We start from the raw sequence: 13570 nt of genomic DNA on the forward strand, positions 1-13570 counted from the left end.
TTATTCTCACACACATAGGGCATCACAGGTCTACTCAACAACGTGGCACATCTATTTTCATACTTCACTCACACAAAACACCACACTTCCATCTCCAGGGTTTTTGCAAGTTCTAAACTACAATCAGCCCTTCTTTAAAATAACAATAGATCCTCTGATTCAGCCAAATGGTGGTGTTTGTTGCACTAGGCTGTGTTCATAGTACAACATCAATAAATGGCCACTTGTAGACGGACGGACAGAATCCCACTCGTAAAGCACACCTACACCTCCCTCTTTCTCCCATCCCAAAATGTCATATTGTCAACAGACCTATGGGGGCTTAATCTCATAGGGGAAGAAAGGAGAGATAGGAAAAGCAAAATAATGTAAGTGGAAAAGCAAATTGTTGGGGAAAAATAGCACATTTAATTGCTGAGAAGAATGATCACAGGTGGGCTTTCGAGTGTTATGTTGCCTTCAGGGACCATTTGAAAGAATCAATTCAAAAGAGTTTTCCCCAGTCCCTGGAAAGCTGTCTTGGTGAAGGCTGCACATTGTCAAAGATATTCCAACTGGGAGATGGAGTTAGAATTTTTGCTCAGTGAGTTGGCTAAGTCTTATGAAATGGGTATTTGTTCCAATTAGGTGTTCCAAAAAAACCTTCTTGCCTCAGATAACTCATTTTGAGAAGAAAAGAGTATTTGTTCAAAACTCATCATGGAAGGGAAAATGACAGACTAGTGTGTTCTGTGGCTACTGTACACATACTCTTCACAGGCCTGTAGGACTCACACTTTTAGGTCATTTGTCCTTATTTCCCTAGTCTTAGTCCTACCTAAAACTGGCAGGGGTGGGTGTTGGGGGATGCCGACTAGTTTTTGCTCCTGTTCTTTATAAGCTATACTATCTAGTTATATAACTGTAATCCGTGTCCACAGTCCAGAGCTCAGATGGCTGGCCTGTCAGCAAAAAATGTTAGAAAAATGTTAATTCAACAATGGTGGAAGGATGTTATTTCTAGAGCTACACTCCTCAGGGAAAATGAGAAATGGTTGCTCCTGGGATTCAACTCCTCCACAATGAAAGATATTTCTTTTCTGAAGTTTCTTCCCAAATAATTTCCCAGTGCTTGGTGTGCCCTGACATTTGGTCCAAATAAAATGCTGGAACAGACTCATAGGATACAACTATCTTCAAGCTCTGTATAAGAAGGGTGTTTATTACAGAGAATCAGCATCTATTAGGGCATGAAGCATCGGGGGCCTGCTGGCACTCACTCCCCACAATGAGTCACTTCATGATATAGATACCATTTTTTTTTTTTTCTGGCATTTATAAGCAAGCAACTCAGTTTATAACCTAAGGCATTTTCCATACTTCCAGGCAATGAATACTAGCTTCTTTTGAGTCTCAATAGCACATAATTTAAGACAGTGGGAAAAGGAGCTGGAGAATAGTTTCCAGTGCAAGGAAAACACCACGCAGCTGTTTGCCCTCACTCTTGAATTCTGATGGTGAAATTGAGAATTGTTTATTTGTCCTGAAGTCAAACCCAAGGAACTTATTTTTTAAAGGCTAGGATAAGGATGGGGAGTAATGATATAATATACTTTTAATATTGAAATATTCAACACATGGCCCCCAGGATTTTGAATTCCCAAGGAATTTAGATCTTTTAAAATGGTCCATTCTTGGTCAAATTTGGCACACCAGATGTCACAGGAAGGACATACCTGAAAAAACACCCGAGGACTACTTTGCTAAAATTGTATATTCACCTTCTATAAATGTTTTTTTTTTTTCCTCCAAGATAGCAAGCTAGGAATCAGTCCTCTATCTTGAGCCATTTATTGAGAACAAACAAATGAACTTGGAAAAGATATGACCCAATTAAAGTTAAATACCTGACTTTGGTGTATGAGAATCATAAACTTGCTTACGGTCTATCTGGTCCGCAAACACTTCCCCATAAATCATCCAGTAGGGCATGTAGAAGATGTTCTTGGCCAGTTTCCATGATGGCTCCTCATTGGGAAAGAGGATGGCTTGCCTGGCGACCCCAAAACTCATGAGCACCACCAGCATAATGATGACAAAGTACATCATGTCTATCATCTGGAAGCAGGGGGAAGCAGAGGGAGAAACAAATGAAAACCAGAATGACTGAGTATTCCTGTGATGCTGACGCTGATGGAAAACTTGGTTCACTTTTGAGACTGCTGATAAGGGATGTTGAGACAGGGAGCTGTGATCAGGTAACCACTTGGTCTACTGAAACCAATGTCCAACAACTCTTTATAATTACTAAGAAAATCGTTTAAAAAGAAAAAGCACATGTACAATAGAACCCCTTCATCTTCCATTGTTTTCTGTGGGACCTAGTCATGACTAGGCATGAGAATCATATGACACAGAAGCTGGAGCCTATGAATGTAGCACTAACATTTTTTCTGCTCCTGGGAAAGACAAATGTCCTTGCTGGGTCTCTTTCTTCTTAGCAAAGTTGGAACTGGGATAGTTGAACTATTTTGACAACTATTGCCATGCTGTAAATTCTCCAAATTCTGAAAGGCTTATCAAGAGCTGAAAAGCCCAAGAGGATAATTATTTGTAAACAAGACTCAGACAACCCAAATATCCATCTTAAACTGCCTTATTCTTGTGCCCCCACCTCATTGCACAGTTTTCTACCACAAACCAGTCTCTCAGAGAACCACTCTTTCTGCTCTTTCTTCTGCATTATATCCTATCAATTACAGAGGGTGTTTTTTGTAGGAATTAGAATCAGGTAGCCTAATGGCCTACTTCTGTGCTTGATGTTGAAATGCTGGATTTTCATCTTGACATGTTCATAAAATTCTTGACTTGTATTTGACTCCATTCAAGTACAATGCTATCTCTTGTTCCTCTTTCTTTCTTTCTTTTTTGCTTGTTTTCATGATACATGTTATCTGGGATCTGTTTCTCATATGCCAAATTACTTTCCTTTTATCACCGAAAATAGATGAGGATGCAAAAACTATTATTTTGCCTGGCCAGAACCCATTGCCTCCTCCTTTCAGAAACTGTTTGTTTGTTTTTCCCACCCATTTTGGCCCTAAAGGTAGGTGTCTTTTCCAGGATGGGTTAATCATGGTAACTTGCTGTCTGGCAACAGTGACAGGAGGCAGGGATGTGACACAAGACAGGCCAACCAGAATCTTTCTTTGGATTTTTTTTTTAACTGAAGTAGGGAGAGAAGTTCCCTTGCTCTCTCTGTAATAAAGTGAATTCAGGGTGTCTAAGGCTGTTTCCCACTACGGAAACAGATCAGAGTGAATGAAGCAGGTATTCCAGGGAAGGAGACTGGGTTGTGATGGTGGTTGGGGGCCTGGGTGCAGTAGCTTCCATCCTGCTGTAAATCAAGTCATCCCTCATGGGCTTAAGTTAGTAGGAGATTGAGTTTCTATTCCTTGCATAAAACCACCTAATACAAAAGACTGTCTTCTCTTGGATATCAAATTTCCTGAAGGAATGCCCCTTCACAAAGAAAGACCGATGATAATTTTATCAGTGGCAATGAAGGCTTTAAATTAGTTTTAAATTTCATTTTGCAAGGATACATTCCATGGTGCCAGTTACTGGAATTAAAACATTACAGCCTTCCTGTAGGCCTCAGGACACTAGGGGCTCAATACATTTTAGGTTAATTAATCAACTTGCAAGGCAACTTCAAAATCTCTCAAGTACTGTCTGACTTTGAAATTAAATATCTCAAAATTTGATGTTCATTCATATCTGTTCACTGTCCTTAAAAATATATGCTATTCTTTTCACAACTTAGTAGCCTCAGAACTCTTAAAATGAGTCAGCAGTTTTATAGGAAACATGGGTCCGTTTCTCATCCCTTCTCTCTCTTATCTTGCAAAATTCTTTCATCATTTATTTACAAAAAGTTCTATTAATGAAAAAGCACAAAAGGGTCCTTTCTGTTATGTTTATTTAGACTGATTAAAAGGTGGGTGGGGAGAGGAAGGTGTTTACTTATGAGATTTAGGACCTAGTTTGATCCAAGAAAATTCAGCCAGTAAATACAGCAACCGTTCTAATCTAATTTCTCAGGACTGTTTCCATTTAGCTTGATCGTAATACCTATTCAAAGGGTCAAAACAATCAAACAAACACTGTTCCCAAACACTCAACCTCACATATTTCAAAGGCGTCATAACTTCCATATAAATACTGATGTCTGTTGGAGTGAACTGCAGAAACAAGACATTGTCAGAACTGGGGTCTGGCTTCTGCTTTTAAACCAAAATTGTCAAATTGGTTCAATATGAAGAGTGCTGATTGTCTCTCATTCTTTTAAACATCCTTCGGTTGGGTTGTATAGAGGAGAGCATATACTGCAGTGGTTAAGCATGTGTCCTCAGGCGTCAGAATACCTGAAGTCTCGCCTTGGCTCTGCTAGCAAAAACAACTAGGTGATCTTGGGCATGTGGCTTGATCTTGGTTTTTTTCTTTTAATTTGTAAAGTAGGGATAATAATCATAACAGTAATGATGCATATTATTTTTGTAAGGATTAAGTGATATAAGGTGTGAAACAATGTGGGTAGTTCTTGGTAAAAGTTAATGTATTATTCTTATTATTAGAATTGAAAAAAGGTCACGCTGTGGAGTGAGAGAGGAGTTTGAAGCCTTTGTTTCTTGCTCAGTTTTAATCTGTTCAATTGTGAGATGAATAAACTAAAGCCTATTTCATGGGATTGTAATGATGTTTGACATGTCTGACATGGTATTTGGTGCATAGTAAATGATACCTATTTATGTTATTTTTATTCACATTACATAAGTGGTATAACTTAGTACTAGGCTTAGAGAACCACTGAGAAGTGGAATATGAAGGAAAAGAGGTTAGAGTTCTATTAAGTTATTCTAGAGCTGAAGATCAGTTGGAAACATACTTAACCAGTACTGAGTCCAAGTACCTTAGCTGCCTTCAGTTGTGCCTGGACCAGGTAAGTTACTTCACTATTTAATATTAAATAGGGGCTTTTGGAATAATCACATCTAGGCATATTTCACTTCCACTCTGGCAGTCCACCTGGCTCACTGATAATTCTATAGGCATAGTTTACCTATCTTCTGGATCAGTGGCTCAATTACTGAACTAATTATCTTAAAATCCCTAGAAAGACAACAAAGTCCCCAAATATACTCATTTTCTACTTATGAATGATTTCACTAACTAGTTAAGAATAAGTTAGAATGTAGAAAAATGCAGTACATCTCTCTTGCTCACTCCATGGTAAGGTTTCATTCTTATCAAAACTGGGGAAATAATTATGTCATTATTAAAAATATAGAGATGAATTTTAAAATGCACGTGGGGCATTAGAGTGACTTTAATTATTTCAAGTATTTAAATGTGACCCAACCTCTTAAAAGTAATATGCCTGGTTTGAGTCCTTCCTAATTTTATTTACTGAAATAAGGTAATGATCAATTAGGAACAACAACCCATCAGATAATGTACTTGCATAACACAGTGGTTCTCAACAGAAGGCAACTTGCTCTGCGGGGACATATAGCAATATCTGGAAATGTTGTTGTTACGTGTGTATGTGCATACACACACGTGCATGTGCTCATGCACACACATATCACTGACACCCAGTGGGTAGAGGTCAAGGATGCTGCTAAACACCCTATGATGCACAGGACAGCCCACCCCACCCCCAACAAAGAATTATCTAGTCCAAAGTAGCAACAGTGTCAAGGTCGAGAAAACTTGGCTTAATTTTGTAGCTGTTCTTTCTTCACTTTCACTGGGTACATTTGAAAATATATTTGACAGTCTCATAGAACCTTTTCCCCTCTGTCCAGAAAATTCATACATCTACACATTGTTATATATAAATTGTGTGGAGAACTAACAGATCCTGTCTCCTAAACCTCTCCCATAGACTAGGTGGAGATTCTGCTTTTAGATGTGGACATTTTCACCGCCATCTCAAATTCAATACTAAAGTACAATGAGAGAAGAGGTAATGTTATATAATAAGATACAGATTTGTTTTCTAGTCAAAAACCTCTCAAAGGGATTGGGATTCAGTTTTGGGTAAGTAACTCAAGCTTTTTTTTTAAATTGGAAGTTAATTAAGCTTACTGAATTCATTAATGATCCTCCAATTAAAAAATAAATAAGCTGCCCTCTTCAGTATTCTTGGGCTTCCCTTGTGGCTCAGCTGGTAAAGAATCTGCCTGCAATGTGGCAGACCTAGGTTCGATCCCTGGGTTGGGAAGATACCCTGGAGAAGGGAAAGGTTACCCACTTCAGCATTCTTGCCTGGGGAATTCCACGGACTGTATAGTCCATGCGGTTGCAAAGAGTCAGACACTACTGAGTCACTTTCGCTTTCACTACTGAATTCAAGATTCACTACTGAACTCAAGGCTTTGTGATATTCTCTCTAAACAATGCTGGTATTATAAACACCAAGCTTTTGTTCAAAAGGATTAGGAATGGAGCAAATAAGTATGCTCAGTTTTTTCCATTGTACTTTAACAATCATAAAAAATACAGTTTATCAACTTCCTACTGTGAATCAAACACAGTTGCCCACTTAGCATATGTTATTTCTAATTATCACTGCAACCTTATGAGATTTGCATGTATTATTACTACTTGGAAATGAGTAAACTGCATCTCAAAGAGTTGTTAAAAAATTGCTCAAGGTCTCATAACCCTTTCCTTTTAGATTCAAATTCTCCCTCTCTTTGAAAGAGGTGTATGGTTTAACTGATAAAAGCACCCAGTTTCTGAGCATCAGGTTCTGATTCCTCCTCTTCTGAGTTTGGAGAGAGAGCTGATTTACTGGTGCATTTTCAGATTCACACTGTTGCTGACCTGTGAGGGCTCAGCCTTTATGGAGAAAAGTCTAGAAAGTAGTGTATGGTCCAGGGATACTGGAACAAGTCCAAAGCCATATGTGGGGAAGCATATTAGCTTGGCACTTGGGGTTCTTTTTTTTTTTTTTTTTTAAGAATAAGTAGGAATATCATTCTGGAACCTAGTTTTTAACACATCATTTTCCAGTAATGTAACAAAACACATGATATATTGACAGAACCTAATGTTCAACTCAAACTCAACATAATTCATCTCATCTTAAACTGGCTTTTCTTCCATCTGTGTACAGAGAAGACATTTTTTTTAGAACTTCATTAAGAAAAAAGGAATTGGTTAAACATTGAGAGTGGATATCCATATCTTCTCCAATATCCAGCTAAAATGTGACGTCCACATGAAGCCTTCTCTGATCAACCTCATGTCCCTGTGGCATTCCATACACATTCTGTTACAGCATTCCCACACCATATGGTAGTTACCACCCTCTTTCTCTCATCATCTATCTCACTGAGTGAGGATCTTTACATACTCAATTCCCACTCAGGTGCCCAGCACAAAATAGATGATGTTTATTTGTCAGTGAGTGAGTGAGTGATCGTGAATTCTCCAATTATGTATATAGATGAAGTCAAACTTCTGAACACGTGAAAGGAATTAAAAAATAAAACACCTTAGGGCCATCTCAGACAGGGATGGAAGGCCCAAATGAATGATTTCCCTCTTCCTATGATAACCACTCCTCCTCTGAGGACTTATAACATGGAATCAGAGGACCCTGCTTACCATTTTTCCAATCATCATCACATATGGGCCCAAATACTTGTTCACGCCGAAGATGTCTAATAGACGAATGTACCAATAAATGATGTTCACACAATAGATGACCCTCCCATCACTCCTGAAGGGTTGGTCTTGGAGACGAAGAATCATTCCAACAGAGAACAGAAGGATGGCTATGAGGTCTGTGACATTCCAGTACTCTTGCAACCACACCTTCACTTTTTGTAGCAACTTTCCTGGCTCTGACATCAAAATCTAAAAGTCAGGAAAGAGAGTGAGGTTAGGTTTGATTTCTGTCTGTATTTTCAGCCCAGTTGGAAAGTGCTTGGTCTGTGAGCTGACATTAGTAGCTTTTCTTTGTCTACCTGTATCTATTCAAGAGGCTCTGGATGACCTAAGCTTAGCTCAGTTGTACATAAGCAGTAAGTTTGATCCTTTAGGATGCCTTATAATTCTAAGACACACATTAGAGTTTTGCTATAAAATTATTGATTCCTGCTGCTGCTGCGTCGCTTCAGTCGTGTCTGACTCTGTTCGACCCCATAGGCAGCAGCCCACCAGGCTCCACCGCCCCTGGGATTCTCCAGGCAAGAACACTGGAGTGGGTTGCCATTTCCTTCTCCAATGCATGAAAGTGAAAAGTGAAAGTGAAGTCGCTCAAGTCGTTCCCAGCTCTTAGTGACCCCATGGACTGCAGCCTACCAGGCTCCTCTGTCCATGGATTTTCCAGGCAAGAGTACTGGAGTGGGGTGCCATTGCCCTCTCCGGTATTGATTCCTAATACACTGCAAATCTCCAAAATCCTTCTCCATCTCAGTAAACAGTATCACCATGTTGAGTTACTCAGGCCACTAACTTAGGAGGATTCCTTCATTCCCCTCTTTCACACCCATGTCCTCTGCATCAACATATCAGCTCTATTTCCAAATACAACCTAGTGGGACCTCTTCTCACCACCCCCACTGCTGTCCCCCTCTCCTAAGCCCCATCCCATCGCCCAGATGACTGCAATAGCCTTCTAACTGGTATCCCGGCCATCACTGTTGCCTAGCCAGCCTCTGAGCAGCCCCCAGAAAGACCTTTAAAAGCCTAAGCCATGATCTGGGTGGTGATTACACACTTGTATAGGTAGGAAACGGAGAGGGCAATGGCACCCCACTCCAGTACTCTTGCCTGGAGAATCCCATGGATGGAGGAGCCTGGTAGGCTGCAGTCCATGGGGTTGCAAAGAGTCGGACATGACTGAGTGACTTCACTTTCAATTTTCACTTCTATGCATTGGAGAAGGAAATGGCAACCCACTCCAGTGTTCTTGCCTGGAGAATCCCAGGGACAGGGGAGCCTGGTTGGCTGCCGTCTATGGGGTCGCACAGAGTCGGACACAACTGAAGCGACTTAGCGGCAGCAGCAGTATAGGTAGGTAAAAAATGCAGCAAGCTGTACCCTTACGAGTTGTTCATTTTCTTACAGGTGAATTAAGCCTCAATTTAGAAGAAAAAGAGAGACATGAGAGATGGACGAATAACAGCAAAACTAGAGCAAATTGTGATAACTGAATACTTAAGCCTTTTGATGGTTTCCATTACAAATACAGAAAGATCCAAATTCCTTATGGTGGCCTCATTTAACATCCCACCATATTCTCCCTCTTCTGCTCTTAAGATAACAAATCCATTCTATATTCAGGACATTTGTACTTGTTCCTTCTGTTGGGCATTTTCCTCTCCCTGATTTTTACATGTCTGGTGACTGCTTATACTCAAGGTCTCCACTCATATTTCCCCCTCCTAGAAGAACTTTCTTGACCACCCTCCTTGCAGTGGTCTCCACATCCCCAATTATCCTATTTATGTTTTGAAGACTTTTTTCACTTGCTGAAAATCTTCCTCATACATGTGTATGTATGCTGGTCTAGCTAACTAGCTATCATCTATCCACGCATTCCTCTCAATATCCTTTGATCTCTCCTCTCATCTATAACTATAAACTTTGAGGACAGACCCTTTGTTCCCTAGGGCCTGCTACATAAGAGACACTCAAGAAATAGTTGTTGACTGCCTGATTGATTGTTGTACAGATACTCCATAGTAACTATCCACTCCCTTGTATATCTTAACTGCTGGGTGGTATTCTGATTTATCTTAAATCCAGAGAGGACTTTTTGCTGCTCCACACTCTATGAAATGCACAGCTGGATAGCAGGAGTTGCCACCCATTCTGTACCACAGGGTGTGAGGAACCTTGTGAAGCTACGTAGCAGGGCTACCTTCATGAATCATTTGTGTTTACCTCTGAGATTTCCACCTCTTCAAGCCATGACCCACCCCTCTCCCAGTTCAGGATCTCTCAAAGAAGGGAGTGCAAAGATGGGACAGGTTTAATCTGCAGCTATTGATCTGAATCTTCACAATGACTTTAGTAGCTTGCCTTGGCCTGAAGTGTAAGGAAGGGTGGTCTTAGAAAGTCAGGACTGGGGCTTGAAAGGCTGAGCAAGATACCAGGAGCTACCTGGTAGCTTCATTCTTCTAGTACCTTATTCCTAAACCCCTAGCCCTCAGAATGCATTGGAATCACCTGGAGGGCTGGTGAAAGCAGTCCCCTGAGCGCCACCCTTAGAGTTTCAGCTTTAATATGCCTGATCCTGGGCCTGACGATTTACATTTCTAAAAGTTCCCAGGTCATGCTGCTGACCACAGGTTGGAGTCACTGTCCAGCCCTTGAGGAATTCCTGTTACAGTTGTTGTCCTGATGGCTCCCCATCCCCCATCCATCCTAACGAGGCAAACTCAGTGTGTGTGCTCCCGTAGGTGTCCTAAGGGGTAGTTTCTCTAACCCTTGGCCCACACTCTCCTAAGGTTTGTAGTAAAATATTTTTTAAAAAACAGTGAAAGTATCTTTGTGAAATCTCAACATAGAAACAGATAAAAGCATAGTGCATGAGGTGAGACCTCTCTTAGGATCCCTGGGATCCAGGGAGCAGCCCAGTTTGTAACCACGGGCAGGGTGGGCCTAAGGCCGGCTCAGTCTGGTTTAAGACCCAGCTCTCTTTTATAGCTGTGGGATGCAGAAACTTTGCTCAATCCCCGAGTCTTAGTTCCCACAGCTGTGGAGAGGGACGCCCTCACAGCCGCGTCATCCACCTTACAAGTGGCCGGAAGAGGCCCCAGTGGGAGGATGAGCACGCGTGGCGCAGCAGTTATGTGCTATTACGCGATCACCCGGCTTGCTGGGCTGACTCCGCGCAGAAGAATGTGGTGCCGGGAAGGGGTTGGCAGAACGTGAAACCACAAAGCCCTCCTTGTAGGTCCCTGGAGGCGCAGAAGCCTACAGATTTTTCCTGTTTCCAGGCTTTTGCGTCTAAGGTCTGCAGGGCCTGCGTGCTGACTGTGAGGCGGCTCAAGGCGGGACCCTTGGCACCTGAGGATTTCTTTAGTGCATTCAAGCATGTGGGGCGAGGGGCAACCTCATGGGGCTGGAGAGGAAAAGGTCAGATACTTAGGTGGTCAGTGCCTCCCGTCCCACAGCTGCCTCGGAAACAAGGGCTCTTGGTTGACCCCCTGCTGACCCCGGGCTCCAGGCTCTGCCCTCCCTGCTGTTATATGCCGCCTCAGGAGAAATGGATAGCCAGCCTGGAGATTCCTGGCATCCCGCCGGCTTGGCAGCTTCTTCCAGAACAGTCCGTGGAGTACAGACTGCTCCCTGTCTTCTTCTAGTCTAGTCCCTGGAGAGATTCCAGTCTCCCTGCTCTAGCCTTTCCCTTTTCTGCTTATCATGGGGAAGGAAAATGCATCTAAGGCTTTAAATCACAAAGCCAGTGAGCTGGCACTTCACAGCAACAGAGCCCTTAGCAGTAGCAGCCTCAGTTCTCAGAGAGCTACACAAAGACCACAGCGAATTTATTACTGTTTTCAGTTTACAAATGGGGAATACACAACACTGGTCAGGAAGTGGAAGGCATTATGAATGGGAAAGCCTGAGAGTAGACAGGAATCCATTAACAACAACAAAAATCCTGTTCCTTATAAAATGGGACTCTCAAAATGGGGGCGTGATGGCTAGAATTTAAATATCCCAAGGTAGTTAAAAAACCCAAGGGAAGGGCTCTTAACTATTTATACATATTTTTTAAAAATGATCCTACTTTTTCTTGGAGGAGAACATTTTAGCCCTGATAGTAAGGCCCTTTTAACCTGACTTAGTAAAGAAGGCAGGAATTTCCCAGGTGGTGCTAGTGGTAAAGAACCCACCTGCCAATTCAGGAGACATAGCAGATATGGGTTCAATCCCTGGGTTGAGAAGATCCCCTGAAAGAGGCATGGCAACCCACTCCAGTACTCTTACCTGGAAAATCCCATGGACAGAGGAGCCTGGCAGGCTACAGTCCATGGGGTCGCAAAGAGTTGGAACAACTGAAGCAATTTAGCAGCAAGCAGCAGTAATGAAGGCAAGTGTGAATTTGTGGGTTTGTAAGAATTATTTTTTCTATGGAGCCCAATATATTTTCCCACTGACTATAGTACAGCAAGTAGAGCTCTTGAGAATGCAGTGGACTTGACAGGGAATAATTCTTCCAGAAAGTCTCTCCAGCTGACTAGTTTCAGGGGGAAATGCAGAGGAATCACATTGCACAAGCCTGCCATCCCTGTGGACTTGGGAACCAGCTCTGGGAGCCTGTTGGGCAGGGTTGCAGAGCCCTCTGGTGGACTACTGCTTGCCTGCATTTATTATAAAGGCTCTGAATCTGATGGGCCAAGGTTAGCCTTGAATTCAAGTACGTCACAAGAGGGTGGCATTTTGATGGCTTCTTTAATGCGATGGGGTGAGGGAGAGAAGAGAGAGACCCACACCCTCAACCTGAAGGACAAGAAATATGCTCACTTTGCCGAGGGCTGGTAGAGAGGCTATTGCCCAGCAGGGGGATAATAAAGGTTGAGAAGGAATAAGCCAGGGAATAAATTAACGAAGGCATAGTTCCTCCTGGAGCTGCTGAAATGCATTTGCAGAATCATAGGTATTTGGTAGACTGGGTCCAAAAAGACCCAAAGTAAGGGGTTGCAATGGGAATTAAAAGTGGAAAATTCAAAGATTAAAAACAATTTAAGTAGAAAAAAATTTAAAAGTCACATTTATCAAGATGAGGAAAGAGAGATGTAAACAGTGTTGAAGACAACTGGAAGTTTCTTGGGGCAAGAGTGATGCTCCAGAAAATATAGATTAGATCCCAAGCGTACGTGAGGTGACAATCTTGTAAACACACACTGAAGCCTCCCAGGTTTGTCTCTAGTGGTCAAAATCAAGTTCCTTATTTCTGTGGCAGCATTAGAGAAATCGTTTCCGGCTTAATTTAGACCCCAACCTTCCTTACTCCCCTCCATTCAGAGAGGAAACTAACCACTGTCTTTCTCCTCTGTTTTCTTTTAGGAAAGTGGTTACCTCTCTCATCTTTTCTATTCCCAGGGTGAAAATATAGGAAATGACGATCCATTCCTGGGTAGAAGGCCAGCGCTCCATCTTCACTAGCACGATATAGTTGAACAGCATCAAGTATCCGATGTACGCCAGCTGTAAGGAAACACAATACAGTCTCTGGCTGCGAAGACCTGGGAGCCCTGCCCCTGGGCAAGGGCGCTGTGCAGTAGGACACGACAAGGTCAGCAAGCAGGACCAATTATTCACAATGAAACGAACGTCTAGGCGCTAAACTATCGAAAGAATTTTAAAAGACCATAATATTTGAAATAAGTGATATTCAGTATTCCTTTTGAACCTTGCATGTCTTGGGTCCCCACATTCTGCTTGTACCAATGTGTCATGATGCACCATTTTGTTTTGCAGCTACCCCATTTCTGGGGTCTTCTTGGCTAAAAAGGGAACCTCTTCTCTCAGGGACTGCTCTTGCTTAGATATGAGGCTT

At 42.1% G+C, this 13570-nt stretch overlaps 1 protein-coding gene across 9 annotated transcripts in view; it reads right to left on the reverse strand.

Moving 5' to 3' along the window:
- TRPM3 (transient receptor potential cation channel subfamily M member 3) overlaps positions 1-13570 on the reverse strand; it is a 607343-nt gene that overhangs the window by 61277 nt on the left and 532496 nt on the right. For all 9 annotated transcript variants that reach the window (XM_059889200.1, XM_059889199.1, XM_059889198.1 and 6 more), the window contains 3 exons: positions 13090-13218; positions 7660-7911; positions 1923-2097 (listed from right to left, as the gene is read on the reverse strand). In XM_059889200.1, the coding sequence (XP_059745183.1) occupies positions 1923-2097; positions 7660-7911; positions 13090-13218 (556 nt within the window). The remainder of the gene's footprint in view (positions 1-1922; positions 2098-7659; positions 7912-13089; positions 13219-13570) is intronic.

The sequence above is a fragment of the Bos taurus genome, chromosome 8 (assembly GCF_002263795.3).
Source record: "Bos taurus isolate L1 Dominette 01449 registration number 42190680 breed Hereford chromosome 8, ARS-UCD2.0, whole genome shotgun sequence".
NCBI lineage: Eukaryota > Metazoa > Chordata > Mammalia > Artiodactyla > Bovidae > Bos > Bos taurus.